Below are 21287 nucleotides of genomic sequence, written 5' to 3' on the forward strand. Positions count from 1 at the left end.
CAGCATCTCCCTGAGGAGCAGGGGTCCCCTCCTCCAGGGACAGGGTCACAGAGAGCCAGGATGGACGCAGTCCCCCCCAGTAATGGAATGGCAGCATGATCACAGCAGAGGGATTTAATCCAGCCAGCAGGTACCAGCAAGGCCACAGGAGCCAGGCCAGCACCCTTAGCCAGGGCCTGGCAGGGTGCAGAGGGACAGCAGGTGGCCCTGGGGCTAAGGGCCTAGCCTGGGATACAGATACCAGGCTCCAACCCCAGTTGTGCCACTATGTGCCTGCCAGGCCATTAGCCAGGTGCTGCCTCTGAGCCCTGCCCCCTCCTGAGCTTGGAGAGACCCTTGCTCACTGCAGGTGGGGCTGAAAGTACCTGGGGCCAGCTATTCCTACTGCCCTGAGAGGCACCCTGGCCCCTAGGCTGGGTTTGCCATGGGCATGCTGTTCCCACTCTGATCCCAAGGGCTGGCACCTTGGCAGAGGGCACTGACCTAGGAAGGCCTCACCTGGCCCAGGCAGATGGCATGGGGGGTGTTGTGTGGAAGCTGGTAGTGTTGCTGCCCAGATGCCAGTGGGCTATCACTCCAACACTGCTATGAGACAATGAACAGGGTAAGAGCAGCCAGGTGCTGTCCCAAGGCCCACCACACCACCAAACCCCAGGGAGGTGGGCAGCTCAGCTCTCTGCTCCCACGCCATGTAACCAGTGGGATGGTGACAGGCGCTGCCATCCTGCCCCGCAGATCCCCTGTGCCCAGGAGCAGAATTCTGCCCCTCTGAGGAGCAGCTGCAGTTCCTCAGGGGCCTGGGTCGCAGGGAGCAAAGGAGTTCTAGCAGCAGGGAGTGGGACCTCCCACCTTGGCTGCTGGGGCAGGAAGTGGTACAGGTGTATGAGGCACACAGTCCCTGGGGGCAAAGGAGGGGGCTTGGCAGCAGGAAAGGGGGGATTGGGGCAATTTTCCCTGGAAGGGGCTGGGGCATGAGAAGGCTTTCGGCTCATCAGTGGTGGGGGCAGCAGTGGACAAGAGCTGGGGGAAGGGGCTGGGAGCATGTGCTCAGGAGCATGTGCTCAGGGAGGATTTAAGCTGGGCACGAGGACCACTGAGGCACAGACTATTGACCGCCCCCCCCCCCCCATGTACACCAGGGACACAGGCCTGTGGCCACTGCAGGGGCCTGTTTTGTTTGGGGCAGGTAGGGGGAAGGGCTGATGTGCTTGGGGCAGTGCAGATGCCCCCAGAAGTGACCACAGGGGTGATATCACAGCTTGCCCTGCCTGAGAGGCTATGCAGAGTTCAGCTGGGATGGGCACAGGCCAGGTGGCTGCACAGCTCCCTGCTAGCCAGCGGCTAGGCCACAGGTGACATAGCTGCGGTCTCCAATGCAGCGAAGGTGCAAAGCCAGTTTCTCTGGGTGGCAGCACTGGGTCCATGGGTGGAGCTGTCCCAGGTACGCCCCTGCCCACCAGCGTATCCGTCCATGCCTCATTCTCGGTGCATCTTCATGGCCTCATTGCTTGAGCTGTCCCTACAGGAGGGTAAGAAGAGAGCAGGCGCCATAGACAGAGCTTTGGGGCAAGCCCCAGACACCTGAGGCTCAGCTCCTGCAGCTCAGAGGACTGGAGAGAGCCTGGGGTCAGAGTGGGAAAGGATGGGTGGAGTCCTCTGGCAGACTCCACACATGCACACAGATCCTGTGGGGATGGGCACTGCCAGTAGGGCATGCCAACCCATACATCCCACTGCAGTGCCTGGGCACGAGAGCCACCACTGAGGTAACCCCCACCCAGGGCAGGCATGGCAAGGCTCCCCCTGCTGGCAGGGAAGCAGCTGGCAGAGCTGGGCTTCTGCCCATCTCAGAGCCCGCATTCTGGCAGTGCATGGGCCAGGACCAGCTGTTTCTGAGGCCTGAGCTGCCCTTGGAGAAGAAGCCTTACGAACTGGTGAGGTGGAGCACAGCCAGGCTCCATGCCTGTAAGCCCCCTGCTGAGCAACACAGGACTGAGCAGCCGGAAGCACTCACCAGGTGGGGAAATATGAGGCACCAGCGGGGGTCCCTCCATTCTGGCTGCCTCTGCCTGGAAACAAGGCGAAGGAGCAGTCAGGGCAGGGCCAGACAGGGCTCAGCAGGGGGCAGGCAACAGGCAACTTGCTGAAGGATACTCAGATGATGCCTAACAGCTGCTCCACATGCCACAGCCAGGCCAGCACCTGGTTTCCCCCCCTTGGTACCAGGGAGCTGCTGGACACAAGCCAGCCCCTTCCATGCTGCCTGGACAATGGTGCAGCGCTCCTGGATTTCCTCTGCGTGGGCGGGGGCCCGGGCCCACAAGCAGCCAGGGACGTGCAGCAGCGTGTGCCCTAGTCCTCACTGCCCCCCTCCAGCCTGTAGGTGAGACAGTGTGAAGAAGAGCACCGTTCCCTGCCCCTGGCAGTCTCACCCTCTCCCCAGGGTCACTCAGCCCTATGGGCACCAGGGCAAGGCACACAGACGTCCCCTGCCCAGATTCCACGAGGAATGGCTCTGAAGCGGTGGTACTATGGGACAAACCTGTGCACAACAGGCCACTGGGAGAGGGCGGGAAGCCAATCAGAACAGGCTACCTGCCCGAACAAGCCCAGGAGAGCCTGAGAGGAGCACCGGTCTCCCAGGGCCAGGGCCAGGCCCAGCAGCAACCCCCTGCCCTATGCCTTACATCGTTTGGAGCCCCAGTTCTCCCTGACAGCTGGAGCCAGGCCCACTCAAACTGTGGGGCGGGCAGCTGCTGGGGCAGGGCCTGGCACAAGGTGCCTAGGCTGCTCTGCCCAGGTATGCTGCTGGGATCTGGGTGCCAGAGACAGGGCTGGCTCCAACCCCAGCCCCCGACAGTACTTGGGACTGCCCAGGTTAGGCAGGAGCGCCAGGGGCATGGCACTTTGGGCAACGGGCCATCCTCCAGGACTCCCGCATTTGGAGCTGGCCCCTTACTGGGGGCCGGGTTCCACCACATTCCCTATAGCACAGCTCAGTCAGTACCTGAGCGTCAGCCCTGCCTGCAGCAGGAGGTTCAGCTCGGTTGATACTTGGCCAGCAGCCCGGCCCAGCGGGGGAGGCAGTTCGGGTCAGCACCTGGACGGCAGCTTGGCCCAGGGTTCGGTGTCCGGCCAAGGGTTTGGTTCAGGTCGGTACCTGGTCGGCGGCGCAGCCCAGGGGTCCGGTTCGGTACCAGGGCAGCAGCAGAGCTCGGCCCAGGGGTTTCGGGTCGGTACCTGTCTGGCAACCCAGCCCAGGTGTTCGGCTTGACCCGGCCAGGGGGGTTGATTCAGCCCGGTTTGGTCGGTACCTGGGCGGCAGCAGAGCCTAGTCCGGGGCGGGTTCGGGGCCCAGGCCGGGAGCTCGGTTCATCCTGGGAGAAGGGGGCCCGTACCTGGGCAGCAATACAGCCCAGCCCGGGGGAGGTTATCGGGGGCTCGGTTCGGCCCGTACCTGGGCGGCAGCAGAGGCGGCTGACGCGGCCCCCGTGGAGCCGCCAGGCAAGGTGGATGCCCAGCAGGCTGAGGCCCAGCCAGAGCAACAGCAGCTGGAAGAGCGCGGCCCGCAGGTCCTGAGCCGCCCAGTCGGCCGCGAACTCCTGCCCCAGCCAGGCTAGGCCCCGCAGCGCCCGGCCCGGCGCCTCCCAGCTCAGCCACGGTGCGGCCATCGCCTTGCGCAGGCCCCGACAGAGCACTGCACTGCGCAGGCGCCGAGAACTGTACTATTGCTTCCGTCCTCTCTTGAAGGGGAGCACCCCGTGAACCTGAGACAGTGAGCGGAGCCGGTGCAGCCCGGCTCCTCCTCCCGCAGCCCGCCCGCCCGATGCCCTCCCCGCCCCTCACAGGCCGCGTTCCCCCGCTCCAGAGTGTGGTCCCGCCCCTCCTCTCATAACCTGGCCCCCATCTGCAGCGACCTTGCACCTCGTCCCACAACTCACCCTCCACCGCACTGGCCCCTCCCCTCACAGTTCGGCCTCCCCACTGGCCCCACCCCTCCTCCCACAGCCCTGCCCCTAGCTCACGGGCTCCGCCTGTCATTCCCCACTCATAGTCTGTGCCCAGCACGGGCCCTGCCACTCCTCCAACAGCCTGGCCCTGATCCCCAGGGCCATCCTTAGGAATACGGGGCTGCGTAAGGCACCTGAAAATTTGGGGCACCACTGGGTCTTACTATCCATCCTCTCACCTCTTCCTATCACTGTTCTGACCCTTCCCGGAGGCTCCCACAGCTGGTTGCTGCAGCCTGGTGACTCTTACTCTGGAAGGGATCTAGTATCTTAAAATGAAAAAGCCTTCCAGCCTGCCAGACCTATTAGCACAACATTGAAACTGTTAAAGAGCCATCCAAGGGGTAAATAAGCCATTTAACAGGCATTTGCCAACTCCCAGGTATATACTGTCAGTTTCTGAATTTACTAACAAAAACAGTTGTTCATTACTGTAATATTTACTCAGAACATGTTAGTCTACAGGACCTTAGTTTAAAATTTGCTTTAAAAATATTTTGTTGGTGAAGATTTTAAAATCACAGATCTTTAGATGCAAAATCATCTTTAGCTTTAAATGCTTGGCTCTTCAGACATATAGTTTTTAAAATAAATCCTTCAAAAGACCACCCTTATCTAATATACACATTTTAATTACTATAGTAAAAAACAACTTGCTTCCAAAGTCTTCCTGTCCTTTTTGTCCATCCCTTTCTCCCTTCCACTCCCCACTCCCCTGCCCCTTGAAAAGAGCCCTTAAAGGGACAAACACCCTTTTCCTTCCAGACAGCTCAGAGGGGGGGAAACTACAGCCCGCGGGCGGCATCCAGCCAGCAGGACCCTTCCCTCTGGCCCCTGAGCTCCTGCCAGGGAGCGGGGTCAGGACAGGCTTGCAGAGGAGCCAGCCCAATTCCTTGGGCAGTGTGGTGAGCAGGACAGAAGCTAACCCCTGGCCCCTCCCCTTTTACTCCCCTCCCTTGCAGTCACAGTTCCCCCAGCGCCTGAGCAGCATGGCTGCAGCTCCGGCTGGGTGGCAGGGCTATATTGCTGCCAGACCTGGGGTTCCAGGACGTTGCGGTCAGGGAGTAGGGGGAGTTGCGGGGGTGGGAGGCGAGAAGCAGTGAGGCGGTCAAGGGGCCTGGACCCTGCTGCCGGGGACAGGGGCAGAGCAAGCCAGGGCCCCCCTCCACCCCAGCATGCTTGGCCCCTGTCCCCAGCAGCCAAGGCCAGACAGTGAGCGAGCTCTGCCTGCCTGCCAGGGAGAGCAGCCAACCGAGCAGGGAAAACACACAGGGAAAGGACTTAGCCCCCCTTTTCCCCCACCTCACAGGTAACATGGGGCAGGGAGAGCAGGGAGGGTTGGATAGAGGGGTGGGGAGCAGCAGAGGTTGGATAGGATGCAGGAGTCCAGGGGCCTAGTTGGGGGGGAGGGGGGGTGTTGGATGGGGGTGGGGATTCCAGGGTGCTGGATAGGGAGTGGGGGCCAGGCCACACCTCACTGTTTGGGGAGGCATAGCCTCCCCCAGCTTTTCCTACCCAGCCCTCCATACAATTTCTGTATCCGATGTGACCCGAGGGCCAAAAAGTTTGCCCACCCCTGAGATAACTGGGCAAAGTTTCCCTTTCTTTACTTCTGACTATCTGATGAACTAGTTTTAAGAGAACCCTCCAGCAAAATCAGTACCAAGATAGATATAAAATCCTTTGTTATGGCTAAAATCTTTGGAAACATATTTTTAAAGTTGGTGAAATTTCATAAACATGTCTATTGTTATGGAGATCACACAACGTAAATTAGTGTTCCCTTTTTCTAAAAGCAGTGAACATTGTTACGAACACACTAAACCTCTGTGATTGATTAATTTAAAATAATGTCTGTTTCAGTGAGTTAAATATGTAGTAATCTGGAATGATTACTTTATGAAGGCTTAAGAGTACATTTAAAATATAAAATTAGCTTAGAAATACTGATTAAGAAAATGTAAAACAGAAGAGCTGCATCATGTATTCCATAATATTTAATGATGTATTTAGCAAGACAGTTGACTCACCCTTGCTACAAAATTTTTGCAAATAAATCTCTGACAAACGTCAGGGTGTTGGGGACACTGGGACATGGCCACTAGGTAACTCGAGGGGATGGAAGACCACGAGTGTCGATGAAGCCCCCTCGTACTAGGCCCAAGTGTCCTTGGCCCCCCCGCCTGGAGGCACTCGCAGCAGTTATGCTGAGGATCTGCAACAATATGTTGCAGAGTCAGACTGCCTGAAACTAAACAAGGCCAAACAGGGCAGATATTGAAGAAAAATGCTGAATAAAGCAGCTTTATGTATAGTTTAACAAATGATACAAAAAACAAGGGAACTAGCTGGTAACTGGATTGGCTGGCTATATGGATACTTAGGGCAGCTTGCTATTGGATAAGTATGCTGAAGAAAGGATGTATAAAAAGCCTGTGTAACTTCCTGCTCTGTGTGCAGGATTTGAGATTCTATTCTCCCTGTACCTTTTTGAAGCTTCAAATAAACTTTTCTGCTTCTCCACCCCGTTGTGATTATTGGGTGAAGCATACCGGGTAGCGAACCAACCCCTGCTGTTGTTTTGCCTCTCGGCATTGGGTGCTGGCAACAAGGGCATATCAAAAAACCTGTGACTGACATTTTTTATTCCCAAATTTAGTGCTTTTAATTAGGTGCCTTCTGCATGTCCAGTCTTCCCCATGGGGCATGCAGTGGAAAATATGCTTCATTTTCTTTAGAAAGACATTGCAGAAAAGTGTTTTTTTCAAATGTCATTTGCTTCATTTGTGCTCAGGGATTTGGCTGGAAGGGGGTGAGCAGGGAGGGGGAGGGAAGAGAGGATGAAGACAGTGGGGAGCGGGCAAGGCCTGGGGTGTAGCAGCAGTGGAGTATGGGTGGGACCACATGCAGAAGAGGTGAGCTGGGGAGTTAGCCTCCACAAGTGGCAGCTTCACACACTGCGCATGACAGTAGGTAAGAGCAGGTTGGCTCCCGCACACCCAGCTTGGGCTGTAGTGTCCTTAGGCAGGGGCAATATTCACAGAGCCAAATGCGCCTGCGCCGCACATTCTGTGTGAGGGAGAAGGTACGGGGGCGGGGGGGTCTCTGCGGGGAACTCTGACTCTCTGCCGCAGTGAGGTGGGCAGGGCTTCTCTGTATCCTTTGCTGCTTCATCCCTCCCCCTGGGGGCTGCGAGCCTGGGCTGCCATAGGGGCACCCGTTTAATAATACTGCATAGGTAGGCTGACCAGACATCCATTTTTAAAGGGACAGTCCCATTTTTGGGGACTTTTTCTTATATAGGGGCCTATTACGCCCCACGCCCGTCCTGTTTTTTCATATTTGGTATCTGGTAACCCTATGCAGAGGGCCCCATAAATCCTAAGGACAGCCCTGTCCCTCCCCCCCCCCCCCGAGCCTGCCCTTCCCTTTACAGCCTACCCTGCCCCTGCCCCTCCTCTCACAGCCCAGCCTGCCCCTGCTCACTGGCCCGCCCCCTCCTCCCACAGCTCAGACCCCACCTGCACTGGCCCCCCCACCTCTTCCTCCAGCCTGCCCCACGCCCACTGACTCCCACCCCTCCTCTCATAGGTTGTGCCCCCCCCCACGCACTGGCCCTGCCCGTGCCCCTCCTCCCACAGCCCAGTTCCACCCCACCCCCATTGACCCTTCCCCTCCCCTCACAGCCCAGCCCAGCCCTACCCCCTGCTTTCTGCCCTGACTCCGCTCCTCCCCCCCCTCTACAGTCTGGCTCCACCTCCACACTGACCGCACCCCTGCACTGTACCATCACCCCCACAGCTCCATGGAGGCCTCCCCCACCCCTCTCCCCATGCCCAGAGCCCACTGGTGCTTGTGGCAAAGGCTCACTGAGCTCTATAGGCCTGCCCTGGTGTTTGCTGCCCTCACCCTGTGTTCCTGGCACGACCTCTGTCAGCCAGATGAAAGCACACCTGGAGGCTGGTGATCTGACACTGACATGTGGGCGGATGGTGGAGGAGTTGTGGGTCACATAGGACCCTCTGCTGAGGGGCTGAGAGGAGTCCGGAGCCCGGTGCTGCTATGGGAGTGGGCGGGAGGGGAAGGGTGTAATGATGCTGGTTCTGGCGGGACCCAACAGAGTGCCAATTCAGGACAAATTGCTTAGAGCAAGGCAGTCACAGCCCAAGGTTGGAGTTCCTTTACTATTAAGGCACACCAAATCAGCCCAACAGAGAAGACTTTGGTTTCACCCCACTGGCTAACCACAAGTCACACAAGCAATTTCCTTAGGCACTCCAGTTTCCCAGTATCACCACCATTGCCACTCATTATGGGGATGAATGGTTATGAAAACCAATACCCCAGTACAAGAAAAAGGGTTCTCTCAATCCCAAAGGACCAAGCCCCAGATCCAGGTCAATATATAAATCAGATCTTACCCACAAATCACACTGTTACCAATCCTTTAGAATCTAAAATCAAAAGGTTTATTCATAAAAGGAAAAAGATATAGATGAGAGCTAGAATTGGTTAAATGGAATCAATTACATACAGTAATGGCAAAGTTCTTGGTTCAGGCTTGTAGCAGTGGTGAAATAAACTGCGGCCTCAAATCAAGTCTCTGGAGTATGTCCACAGCTGGGATGGGTCATTCAGTCCTTTGTTCAAAACTTCAGTTTGTAGCAAAGTCCCTCAAGAAGCAGGACTGAAGACAAGATGGAGGAGTTTTCAGGGCCTTTTATATCCTCTGCCCTGTGGAAGATCACTGCAGCAAGATGGAACATGGAGTCACATGGGTAAGCCACATGTCCATGCATGACTTAGTTCTTTACAGGTGGCAGCCATTGCTTACATGCTATCTTGAATGTCCCCAGGAAGACTTCTTATGTGGATTGGAGTCTTCCAAGATCCATTGTCAGTTAAGTGTTTCTTGATTGGGCACTTAATTTGCACATTCTTCTCTCAAGACAGGCTTCCCAGTAGTGTTAGTCTGTATTCGCAAAAAGAAAAGGAGTACTTGTGGCACCTTAGAGACTAACAAATTTATTTGAGCATAAGCTTTCGTGAGCGACAGCTCACTTCGTCGGATCTCTCAAGAAGCTGATCAAATGCTTTACTAAGGCTACTTCATAATCAAAACACATTTGGGGGAGGGATAGCTCAGTGGTTTGAGCATTGGCCTGCTAAACCCAGGGTTGTGAGTTCTATCCTTGAGGGGGCCATTTAGGGATCTGGGGCAAAAATTGGGGATTGGTCCTGCTTTGAGCAGGGGGTTGGACTAGATGACCTCCTTAGGTCCCTTCTAACCCTGATATTCTATGATATACAAGTACAGAGCCAATATTCATAGCTTCAACTACCAAACTGATACACAAACACCGATATCATAATTAGCAAATCATAACCTTTCCATAGACACCTTACACGACAGCCTTTATACAATATTTGCTGCAAATATATAACAGTGATTGCAAAATATGGTCACAGGTTATATTAATAACGTCACAAGGAGTCTGGGGCCCTGTGCTGCCATGGGACTGGGTGGTAGGGGAGGGATCTGGGGCCCAGTGCTGCCAGGGGCCCCTTGGCACTGGCCCTGACCCTGACCTGAGAGGGAAGCTAATACCGGGCAGCCCTGGGCCACCTTCGGGGCACTGTGGGGTGTGTAACCAGTGGTTTCCATCGGTCGCCCCACTCCACATCTCAGGGAGTCTCTGGCCTTTGTTAACGCAATCTCCTGTCTCACTATAACTGCACTCCGTCCTGGAGGGCACCAGACTGCTGGGCTAAAGACAGCTGGTAAACTGAGGCAGCTGCTCCTCTGGGACCAGAGGGTCTGTGATTTCGGTGGGGATCATGTTCAAGGCACTTGGGGGTCCATTGTTGACCTGCAGGCATAGGCAGCGCTGGCACGGCCTGGAGGAGTGAACGGCTGACAGGCTGGTGGGGATAGGAAACTGCCACCCGACTGGTGCAGGCAAGACTCCCTAGTGCTGGCTATAAGGTGCTGACAGCCGTGGGTGCTCTGAGAAGCATCACACCCACTCACTGGCACCATCAGCACCAGATATTACAGTGGGGGAGGGACAGTGGGAGCTGCATGATGCCAGGTGGTCCCCTCTGCCAGGACACAGTCCATGGGTGCCCCTGTTGCGGGGTACCAGACTTCCCCTTCAGCTGTACACAGCCTCTAGCGCATTGCGCCAGGTCCTGGGCTTGGCATTCGGACAGGGTGGGGAGGGGATGGCATGTGTCTTTGCTGAGGGGAAAGTCCTAGCTGTATCCAGACAATGCCCTACCTACACAATCCAGCATCCCTGCTGTTCCTGCACCAGCCCCTGCCCTGGCGGCGCTCTGGCATCCCCGCTGCCCACCTACGCCCTGGTAGAGCTCAGGTATCCCCAAGCAGAGCTCTGGTGAGGGTGACCCCACTGCCTGTGGCTCAGGCTGTCTGTGCCTTTAAGAGGCTGAGGGGCGGCAGCTGTTTCTCGACTTGCCGTTTCCTGCTCTCCTTCTTGTGCTGCTTCTCTGGCGCTTGTGTGGGCACCGGCTGGCTGGGTAAGTGCTGCCCCCGCACCCCGCTGGGCCAGGCAGGTTTGCCAGCCTCCCCCTCTGGGCATGAACCCCGGCAGCCGTGTTATCTCCACCTCAGGGCTGGTTCTGGGCTGGAAGCGGTGTCCTGTGGCTGGAGCAGAGGGCTGGGAGGCAGGTTCTGCCCCGGGCCTTAGAGGGGCTGAGCATGGCCTGGTTGTGCCTGGCCCTTGCTTGCCCTCTGCCCATGAGGACAAGACCCAGGCACGGGGTGGGGATGTTTCTGCCCCCATATGTGTGGGTTCCTGGCGTCTGCCCCCTCCTCCTACTGGCATCACTCTGTGGGACCCCTGCCCTGGTGCCCCCAGGGCCTTGCTGGTGTGCTGTGCTCTGGCTAGCTCTGTGCCCTGCAGCCCCCAGGAGGTGATGTGCAGTGGGGTGTGTGGCAGACCCCGTCCCATGACAGGCAGGTGTCTAGAGGAGCCCCCTTCCTGCTGCCTGGTGCCCAGCCCCACCTGACCCAGCAGGTATGCCCTCCCTGTGCCTGGGCAGCAGGGTACCAGCTGTTCTGAGGGAGGCCACTGCCTGCTCCAGTGACCTTCATGCCAGCAGCTTCTTGTGCCATGTGCCCAACTTCTGCAGGGGTGGGTTGGTCTTTGCTACCCCACAGCAGGGCAGTGCTGTGCCCATAGCTCCATCAGGCTGCAGCAAGGTTCTGGGATGCGGGTGCTGCCAAGCTAGCCTTGGGGGCTAGGAGGGGATTGGCCTGGCTCCTGGACTCTGGGGTTCCTTAGCTCCGTTCCCTCAGCCACTAAGGCAGTCTTTGCTCCCATCTGTCCCTGTGTGGCAGGTGGGCTTCCTGCATGGCATGGGGCGTGGCATAAGGACCTGTCCAGCAGAGCCATCTGAGGCTGCTGCCCAGGGGTTGGGGAGCTCAGGGAATGCAGCCCACTTCCAGCCCATAGCAGCAGCTCTCCTCCCCGCTCCCATTCCCGGCCTTTCACTTTCATTTTCCTGACAGTCACAGGGCTGGGTCTGCTGGGGATAGAGCTGCCTTTCCCTCCTCATGGCCAAGCCCCTGGCAGCGTTAAACCTCATGGAGCCAGGCCTCTGCCAGGAGATGCTGGAGATGGGGTTGGAGCCCCTGAGCCTGCCAACCTGCAGCAGGGGGCATCCACCGCCTCATGGGTGTTCAAGCATCCTGAGCGCCCGCTGCTCCCATCGCTGCCCTGGTATGTGGCCACTGGGCTGGCCCCTTCTGGCTACAGCCCTGGGTGACATCTGTGATGCTCCTTGGGTGCTCTGCACCATGGCTCTAGCCCAGCTTGGGTGCCAACCTCCTTCCAGGCCCTGCCAATCTTCCCCAATCCCTCCAGCCAGGCTCCTCTGCCCACAGCCCTATGTTAGCTGCCAGCTCTGGGACCCAGAGAGAGGAGCTGCCTACCCACAGCTGGGGGCTAGGCTGGGCCGGAGCTGGACGGCCCTAGGGGGCCCAGGGCAGCCTGGCTGGCTGTGTGGAGCATCCCGCTGCCCTTTGCAGCCAGGAATGGAGCTGGTATGGAGCCACTAGCTCCAGTGGAGGACCAGGAGCACGGCCCATGAGTCCTGGCTCCCAGCCTGGTTCTTTTCTCATGCAGGGCTGGGCACAGCTGCACCCACCTCACCCATGTCTGCACTGGGCAGAAGCAGCATGAGGCGTTCCAACAGCCTGGGCGAGATCGACGAGGGTCTGTACTCGCGGCAGCTGTGAGTGCTGGGCCTGGAGATCAGTCAGCGTGGCAGGGGGCACCTGGGGTCAGCCAAGGAGCACGCCAGGTGCAGTGCCCCAGTGTGGGCGTGACAGGGGGAGGGGTCAGGGCCAGTGCGACAGGGCTGTGGTGGGGGCAGAGCCAGGGGCAGTGGTGTGGTGGGGACATGGTGGAGTAGGGGCTGTGCCAGCTGCATGTTCTCTCCCCCACATGCCTACTGTGCTTGCCCCATAGCTACGTGCTGGGCCATGAAGCCATGCAGAGGCTGGCAAAAACCGCTGTGCTGGTGTCAGGGATGAAGGGCCTGGGTGTGGAGATTGCCAAGAACATCATCCTGGCTGGGGTGAAATCCGTCACTGTGCACGACCTGGGCAACGCCCAATGGAGTGACCTCTCCTCGCAGGTACCTGAGGTGATCGGGGGCAGGGCTTGGGGTCCTTCCTCCCTGGGGGCATGTACCTCCCAGCCTTGACTGGTCTGTTTTCACCCTGCGTTCTGGGGTTGGGATGCTGCCAGGGCCCAAGCATGTCCATCTACTTGCATGGTGCCAACCTATCGGTAGCAGCTGCCTCTCAGGAACTGCTTTGCGACTCAGCTTCTGACGAGAATTGCACCACAGCTAGTGACAGGCATTTCTCCATAGTAGCTCTGCCCTGCCTCTGCAATTGGCAGCAGTAGTTACCGGAGTGATCAGTGATAGCCTCACCTGCTGACTCCCTGCAGCTGTTCCCCAAACCTGACAGAAGCCGCATTAAGCTTGAGTGCTTCCATCAGTCCCGTCCGCAGCGCCTGGTTCTCCCATGTACAGTGGAAAGCCAAGAAGATCCAGCCCTGCACAGGTGTGGGGCCGCAGTTTGGCCCCATTCCCTCCTGGCTCTGTGCTGCCAGCCCACTTTGACCTGGCCACGGACTGGGGTGGGGCAGGCCCAAAGAAGGGGATTTTTAATTACCCATGTGATTATTACTCTCTCTCCTGGTCGGGGTGGGTGCAGGCTGGCTCAGCCCCAGCCCTTGGGTATCATTCAGTTTAACCTCATTATCAGGTTCAACTGCTTAGTTTGGGGATCCTCGCCCCAGCCGGCTGGGTTTTCCCCTCGGTCCCTGCTTGGGGCGCTCGGCCGTAGCACTGTGCAGCTCAGGGTCAGTTTCTGCCTGGGAGTTTCTCTGGCTCTTCAAACAGCCTGGGCTGGGGGAGGGCTGGTGCTGTGCAAAGGAGAGATCTGGTTGTGGGGAGCCCTCTCCCTAAATCTCCTGGCCTCTTCTCTGTAAGGACTCCCCCTGCACCAGCCCCGCTCTCCCGAGTGCTTGCTGAAGGTGTGGGGAGCCGAAGCTGCAGTGCCATGGCCAGCCTGGGCAGCACTGATTCTCAAGGCTGGCTGCTAATGTCCCCTGAAGCAATGGGTGGGTGCCCTGGTGGTACCCAGGCAAGCACTGCGACTGGGGAGGCACGAGGGGGCTGTGTGCCACGTGGCCAAAGCTCAGCCCATTGGTAAGGAGGCCAGGGGCACCCCTCATGTAGGGCTGTCTCTGCAGTTCTTCCTGTCTGAGAGCGATGTGGGCCGGAACCGAGCAGTGGCCTCCCAGCAGCACCTGGCAGAGCTCAACAGCTACGTGCCTGTGACAGCATACACCAGGGAGCTGTCTGAGAGCTTCCTGGCAGCCTTCCAGGTGAGGAGGGGCTGTGGCTCGGGCACCAACACCTAAGGGCTTGCAGGGGCCTCAAGCAGGCAGGAGCCGGGTCCAGGCTGCCGGTGTGGGGCAGCTGAGAGCTGAGGCTTGGCAGGTGTCACTCAGCTTCTGGAAACAGCCAGCATAACCAGCCCAAGTCCGGGGTGGGGGTGGGGATCTGCAGCAGAGTCCGAGGGTGCTGGGAGCCCGGGCAGGGGGGCGGGGTTTGAGGGCAGTCTGGGGTGGGGTCCCAGCTGAGCTAGGGTTGCCAAGCATCTGTTTTTTGACTGGAAGGCCCGGTTGAAAAGAGACCCTGGTGATTCTGGTTGGCACCACTGATCGGGTCATTAAAAGTGCGGTTGGCGCGAGGCTGGCAGGCTCCCTACCTGGCTCTGCATGGCTCCTGAAAGTGGCCGGCATCTTCAGCTCCTAGGCGCACGGGTGGCCATGGGGACTCCGCACTCTGCCCCCACCCCGAGTGCTGGCTCTGTAGCTCCCATTGGCCAGGAACCATGGGGCAGTGCCTGTGAGCGGAGTCAGTACGCTATGGCTTCCCCAGCACCTAGGAGCCGAGGGACATGCCAACCGTTTCCGGGAGCTGCCTGAGGTCCATGCTGCCTGGAGCCTGCACCCTGAACCCTCTCCTGCATCCCAACCCCCTGCCCCAGGTCTCAGTGCCCTCCTACACCCCAAACCCCGCATCACCAGCCCCACCTCCAAGCTGGCACCCCTGAGCCGGAGCCCTCACCCCCTCACACACCCCAACCCCCTACCCCAGCCCAGTAAAAGTAAGTGAGGGGTGGGGAAAGCGAGCAACAGAGGGAGGGGGGATGGAGTGAGCAGGAGGTGGGGCGTCAGAGAAGGGGTGGGGCAGGAGCAGGGCTTCAGGGAAGGGATGGGCAGCGGGTGGGGCAAGGGTGTTTGGTTTTGTGTGATTCAAATGTTGGCAACCCTAAGCTGAGCCTGAGGGGGTGGGGAGTCTGGGGAGTGATCCCATCTGAGGCCGGGGTAGCAGGGAGGTCCCCTTGTGGGGGGTCCCAGCTGAGGGCTGGCTGTAGCTTTCTGAGTTCCTAAACAAGCAATTTTGGAACTGCTTCTCCCGGCAAAGAACAATCCAGGTGTTTACATAGAGCCTACACAAACCACCATGTGATCACCCCCTTGTGGGCCTGCAGCACACTGACCCAGCTGGCTGGCACTGCCCAGCGGCTGGCAGGGGAGTGAAGTTCCCATCTAGCTAATGCCAAAGCCAGTTGAGTGGCTGTGAAGCAGCATAAGGGAGACATGCCGGCCCAGGGGGCGTGGCACTGGATTTGGGGGCCTCATCCCAGGCTTCCCAGGCGCACAGCCACCCCCAAGCCAGATCCCGCTTGCACTAACTCTGGGTCTTGGCTCAGGTTGTGGTTCTGAGCAACTCGCCCCTGGAGGAACAGCTCCGTGTCAGCGACATCTGCCATGCCCGCAGCATCCGCTTCATCCTAGCAGACACCAAGGGGCTGGCCGGGTAAGCGTAAGATGCTACCTGCACTGCTGTGACACGCGCACGCAAGATGCTCTGTAGCAGGGGGTGCTGTGGGGTAGGGCAGGAGCCCTGGCTGTAAGGGGAGCCTCTGGCTACTTCAGCCCCAGCCTCTCCCAGCAGGGGCTGCTGTGCAGGGGGTGGGTAGGGACAGTGGCTATGTGAGGAGCCCTCAGCTACTCCAGTCCCAGCCTCTCCCAGCAGGGGATGCTGTGGGGAGGGAGGTGCACTGGTCAGGGGTGATGACCCAGCCCGTTCCTGCCTCTAGGCAGCTGTTCTGTGACTTCGGGGAGAACTTTGTGGTCGACGAACCCTCGGAGGCTGAGCCCGTCTGTGCCTACGTCCAGCACATCTCGCAGGTACAGCCAGGCCAAGCGCCTTTGCTGGGGCCTCCGCCAGGCACCTGGGGAAGCTTGGTCTCCCCCCTCAGAGCCCGGGCCCCCAGCCAGGAGTCACCCGGGCACCACAGAGGGATCCCCGAGAGGCAGGAGTTCATCCCTTGCCCACCCTGGCCAAGCCAGCGCCATGACAAGCTGACCAAGCTGTGATGGGCCCATGCTCAGCTGCTCTCAGGTGAGAGCCCCGGTTTCTGCCAGGGCAACCCCCCAGGCCTTCGCTCTCGGACGAGCTCTGTGCCCAGCATCCCTTCGGAGCTGTGGGATCACGCTCCCTCTGGGCTGTGGGGCACTGTGGGTCCCTGTCCTGGTGACTGGCTCTGCCACTGTTTCCTCAGTGTCTCAATTGTACAAGTCGGCCTCGGCCAGTCCTCAGTGACTGCCACCCCCGGCTTAGACCACTGGGTGATGCCCATGCATGCCCACCCCAGGTGATGCCCACACACCTATGAGACTCCCTGGTGACGCCCACATGTCCATGTGTCCCCCCTAGGCAACGTCCACACATCCGTGGCCCACCTCCACCCCTGAGAGCATACAGGCCTTTTCCACCATGGGGAACAATGCAACATATGGGGAAACTGAGGCACACATGGGCTTCATAAAAATATTACAAAAATTCCCACCTTCTCATCCCCTCCCACTACGTGGGATGCCCAAGGGTCACCCTTCCTCCTGTAATCCGCTTGCCATGTGGCCCAAGTGGGGTTGCTGACCCCTTCTCTCTCCCCAGGGCACTCCTGGGGTGGTGACCTGCAGGGACGGGCAGGGCCACGGCCATGGCTTTGCAGATGGCGACTTTGTGACATTCTCGGATGTGGAGGGCATGAGCCAGCTGAATGGCTGCAAGCCCCGCGCCATCCATGTTCTGGGTGAGCCCCCACTGGCTGGGGCCAGGAGAGCGCAGGGGTGGGGATCCCAGGGCCGGGGAGCATTGGGGGATCCTGTTCTGAGGGCCTGGGGGCAGGAGAGCATTGGGAGGGACCCCATGCTGGGGGCAAAGGGCAGGGCAGCATTTTGGGGACCCTGCTCTGTGGGGAGGCTGCTGCAATGGGGGCTGGGATGTAGTCTTTCACTGAAAGTCACTGAGCCCCACCTCTCCAATGGGGGCAGAGAGGGATGAGGGCTTCCCCGCTGGCTCCCTGCTTTCAGCCCAGCCCTAGGTGGGGGCTGCTGGGCTCCGTCCAACCCACCGTGGGCCCTTGTGAGTCCCCTGGGGCCAGGGCCTGTGCTAGGGCTAGGCTGGCCTTGAGCTCCTGGCTCTGGGTCGGGCCATGGCGAGGGTCCCTGGGCAGGTCTGGGCCAGGCTGATATGGCAGAGACGCCCTTTACCCACAGGCCGTGCCCAGCTGCCACAGGCTTACACAACTGGGGAGGAGGTGTGGGGACTCAGGGCCTCCCTCACCCAGGCACTGCCTTCCCCAGATGAGTTCATGCTGGAGATTGGGGACACGGCCTTCTTTGCCCCGTACCAGCACGGCGGAGTCATCACCCAGGTGAAGGTGCCACAGCTGCACTCCTACGTGAGTATGTCCCCAGCCGACTGCCCCCCCCATCAGGGCCCCTCTGCAGTTGGCTGAGCCCCACTACTCTGCATCCCTCCCCCTGGGCCCCCACAACTGGCCGGGCTCCCTGCTCACCCCCCCCCAGTTTCCTCCCCTGTGGCTGGCTGGACCCCCCACTCTGCTCCCACGACTGTCTGGGCCCCCACCCACAAACTGGTGCAGTGTTACAAACTGCTGCCTATCAGAATTTGCTGCTTTGCTTGGACCAGACATATCCTTGTGGATGCTCAGTAACGTCTGCTGGAACCACTGGCCTCGTGCTGCTCCCCTAGGGGACCTCCTGTTCCCTAGGGCTGGAGGGGGAAAATTGGGGGGGCGGGGGGGAGAGAGGGCCAGGCTGCGGCCAAACTGACTGCACAGGAGGGGCAAACTGCCAGAAGCAGAGGTGGAACAGGGGCCAAAACACGGCTGGGGGTAGGAGCTGGGGTACTGCTAGCTTGGGGCAGAAGGGGTAACAGTTACCCCAGAGGAGGGGGGCGTTTGCAGTGTGGAGGTGTCAAGGCTGAATCCCCATGCTGTCACTCCGAGTGCAGAAGGTGGAGGCCTGCAAGGATTCTAAAATTTAATACTTGCCACTCCACGCTTGTATTAAACTCCCAAGATTACTGCTTTTCTCTGACCTTGGCTTGGTAAATGCTGCCACCACCCAAATGCAAAAAACCCCCTTGGACCCAGGAAGGAAGCTCTTGGGAATTGCTCTCTGTGGGGTACCCTCAAGCCCTTTCACCCACCCACTGCCTCCAGGGAAGAGCTGAGAAAGAAAACAAAGGAAATTAGCTGTTGCCACCAGCTAGTCAAACAACATATGCACAAATCTCTTAGGACACCAAAAATCCAATCCTGTTCTTAAAAAAGGTACATTTTATTAAAAACAAAAAGAAAGAAAATACATCTGGAACTTAGGCTTTTGCTAGATTTTAAAAGAGCAATTCCAAAAATTAAGCACCCAAAATAGCTTTCTTGGGGCGTTCATCTTAAAGGTTACAAACAAACAAAAGCATCTGGGGTTAGCACAGAGGAGTCCACAAGCCAATAAGAAATAAACGAAATAACCCTAATCGCTTCTTTTTAAACATTCCCTAATTTTACTTACACATCTGAGGCTTCAGATAAGTAGGTTCGAGGTATGAATTGATAATCTATAATCATACCTGGCTTAAGCTTCTTACAGCATTGCTGCTCCATCCCTGCAGCCCAGAGAACAACAGACAAAGGGAAAGGTTTCAGAGTAACAGCCGTGTTAGTCTGTATTCGCAAAAAGAAAAGGAGGACTTGTGGCACCTTAGAGACTAACCAATTTATTAGAGCATAAGCTTTCGTGAGCTACAGCTCACTTCCTCAGATGCATATCGTGGAAACTGCAGCAGGCTTTATATATACACAGAGAATATGAAACAATACCTATTGGGGTGGGAATAGGTATTGTTTCATATTCTCTGTGTATATATAAAGCCTGCTGCAGTTTCCACGATATGCATCTGAGGAAGTGAGCTGTAGCTCACGAAAGCTTATGCTCTAATAAATTGGTTAGTCTCTAAGGTGCCACAAGTCCTCCTAGACAAAGGGAAAGTTTCTTTCCCAATTTTAAAAAGTTCTAGCCTTCCCATTGGCTCTTTTGGTCAGGTGCCCACTTCTTTTCTTTTACCTGTGGGCTTGTTAACCCTTTACAGGTAAAGCAAGCAGAGAACAGACCAAGAGGGATTTTACAGCTAACTGGCTGGCTGGACGTCCATCAAAGGGAGCTACCTATTTTCCACCCCATTCATGTATCACAGGGGGGCAGAGGGGCTTTTTGTTTCCTCTGCCAGGACAGTGCAGCTCAGCGCCTGTCTCCCAGGGCAGTGCTGCCTAGCCAAGGCAGCTCTGCCCCAGCCTCTGGGATGTGCTGGGTGGCTGAGGGAGACTCCATTCAGTGCTGTATTTTGCCCCACAAAAGTGACAGTTGTCAGCCATGGTTTAGTGCATACAGGAATTCCGGCTCAGCTTCCCTTTCTGCAGAACGTCCATCGCAAATTTGCCTTGGCTGCTGTTCTCATTCCTGCTCTGACGCCTGCCACTGCTAGGCCAGTATAACTCCTGACCATTCTTTATTTGAAAATGTTACCCTGATTTCCCTTGGCACTTCATTGTGGGTCGTCCGGGGGGCTGGCGGGTGGCACTGCCACTTGAGAGCAAATCACTGACTATGGGCTTGTCTACACTTACATTTTATAGCACTCCAACTTGCTGGCTTATGCGTATGAAAAATCACCCCCCTGAGCGCTAGTGTAGACAGGCTCTGAGCGCTGGGAGCCGCTCTCCCAGGGCTCAGAGCTAATCCCCTCATGGAGGTGAAGTACTAGACTCGCACTTCAAAGCGCTGCCATGAGAGCGTTCCCGCGATAGCGCTTTGAAGTTTCCAGTGTAGCCATGCACTATATGTCGCTAGTACCTTAGAATCATAGAATATCAGGGTTGGAAGGGACCTCAGGAGGTCATCTAGTCCAACCCCCTGCTCAAAGCAGGACCGATCCCCAATTAAATCATCCCAGCCAGGGCTTTGTCAAGCCTGAGCTTAAAAACTTCTAAGGAAGGAGATTCCACCACCTCCCTAGGTAACACATTCCACTGCTTCAACACCCTCCTAGTGAAAAAGTTTTTCCTAATATCCAACATAAATCTCCCCCCTGCAACTTGAGACCATTACTCCTTGTCCTGTCATCCGCTACCACTGAGAATAGTCTAGATCCATCCTCTTTGGAACCCCCTTTCAGGTAGTTGAAAGCAGCTATCAAATCCCCCCTCATTCTTCTCTTCTGCAGACTAAACAATCCCAGTTCCCTCAGCCTGTCCTCATAAGTCATGTGTTCCAGTCCCCTAATCATTTTTGTTGCCCTCCTCTGGACTCTTTCCAATTTTTCCACATCCTTCTTGTAGTGTGGGGCCCAAAACTGGACACAGTACTCCAGATGAGGCCTCACCAATGTCGAATAGAGGGGAACGATCACGTCCCTCGATCTGCTGGCAATGCCCCTACATATACATCCCAAAATGCCATTGGCCTTCTTGGCAACAAGGGCACACTGTTGACTCATATCCAGCTTCTCGTCCATTGTAACCCCTAGGTCCTTTTCTGCAGAACTGCTGCTGAGCCATTCGCTCCCTAGTCTGTAGCGGTGCATGGGATTCTTCCGTCCTAAGTGCAGGTCTCTGCACTTGTCCTTGTTGAACCTCATCAGATTTCTTTTGGCCCAATCCTCCAATTTGTCTAGGTCCCTCTGTATCCTATCCCTACCCTCCAGCGTATCTACCTCTCCTCCCAGTTTAGTGTCATCTGCAAACTTGCTGAGGGTGCAATCCACACCATCCTCCAGATCATTTATGAAGATATTGAACAAAACCGGCCCCAGGACCAACCCTTGGGGCACTCCACTTCATACCGGCTGCCAACTAGACGTGGAGCCATTGATCACTACCCATTGAGCCCAACAATCTAGCCAGCTTTCTATCCACCTTATAGTCCATTCATGCAGCCCATACTTCTTTAACTTGCTGGCAAGAATACTGTGGGAGACCATGTCAAAAGCTTTGCCAAAGTCAAGGAACAACACTTCCACTGCTTTCCCTTCATCCACAGAACCAGTTATCTCGTCAGAGAAGGCAATTAGATTAGTCAGGCATGACTTGCCCTTGGTGAATCCATGCTGACTGTTCCTGATCACTTCCTCTCCTCTAAGTGCTTCAGAATTGATTCCTTGAGGACCTGCTCCATGGTTTTTCCAGGGACTGAGGTGAGGCTGACTGGCCTGTAGTTCCCAGGATTCTCCTTCTTCCCTTTTTTAAAGATGGGCACTACATTAGCCTTTTTCCAGTCATCTGGGACTTCCCCC

The 21287-nt window shown here is 57.2% G+C and overlaps 2 protein-coding genes across 6 annotated transcripts in view; one reads left to right on the top strand and one right to left on the bottom strand.

The window, feature by feature from the left end:
• Window positions 1–99: 99 nt before the first annotated feature.
• TCTA (T cell leukemia translocation altered) lies at window positions 100–3770 on the bottom strand. Its single transcript, XM_084634074.1, has 2 exons — window positions 3458–3770; window positions 100–1519 (listed from the first exon to the last, which is right to left on the bottom strand). Exons 1-2 carry the CDS (start codon window positions 3669–3671, stop codon window positions 1494–1496), a joined length of 240 nt encoding a protein of 79 aa, XP_084490200.1. The 5' UTR covers window positions 3672–3770; the 3' UTR covers window positions 100–1493.
• A 6684-nt stretch (window positions 3771–10454) lies between these two features.
• Window positions 10455–21287, top strand: part of UBA7 (ubiquitin like modifier activating enzyme 7) — a 45367-nt gene continuing 34534 nt past the window's right edge. For 3 of the 5 annotated variants that reach the window (XM_084634785.1, XM_084634787.1, XM_084634786.1), the window contains exons 1-8: window positions 10455–10550; window positions 12161–12269; window positions 12506–12674; window positions 13805–13939; window positions 15337–15443; window positions 15727–15817; window positions 16587–16725; window positions 17279–17376. In XM_084634785.1, coding sequence (XP_084490911.1) covers window positions 12190–12269; window positions 12506–12674; window positions 13805–13939; window positions 15337–15443; window positions 15727–15817; window positions 16587–16725; window positions 17279–17376 — 819 coding nt within the window. In that variant the 5' untranslated portion in view covers window positions 10455–10550; window positions 12161–12189. Of the gene's footprint in view, window positions 10551–12160; window positions 12339–12505; window positions 12675–13804; window positions 13940–15336; window positions 15444–15726; window positions 15818–16586; window positions 16726–17278; window positions 17377–21287 lie in introns of those variants that run through there. The other 2 variants (XM_084634789.1, XM_084634788.1) reach the window with 2 other exon arrangements.

This window comes from Lepidochelys olivacea (assembly GCF_965140295.1).
Source record: "Lepidochelys olivacea isolate rLepOli2 genome assembly, chromosome: 7".
NCBI classification, from domain to species: Eukaryota; Metazoa; Chordata; order Testudines; family Cheloniidae; genus Lepidochelys; species Lepidochelys olivacea.

Coding starts and splice junctions, on each gene's coding strand:
- TCTA (XM_084634074.1), bottom strand. CDS start 3,671: ATGGCCGCACCGTGGCTGAGCTGGGAGGCGCCGGGCCGGGCGCTGCGG. Junction 1,520..3,457: donor CCGCCTCTGCTGCCGCCCAG/GTACGGGCCGAA, acceptor ACCCTCCTGTAG/GGACAGCTCAAGCAATGAGG.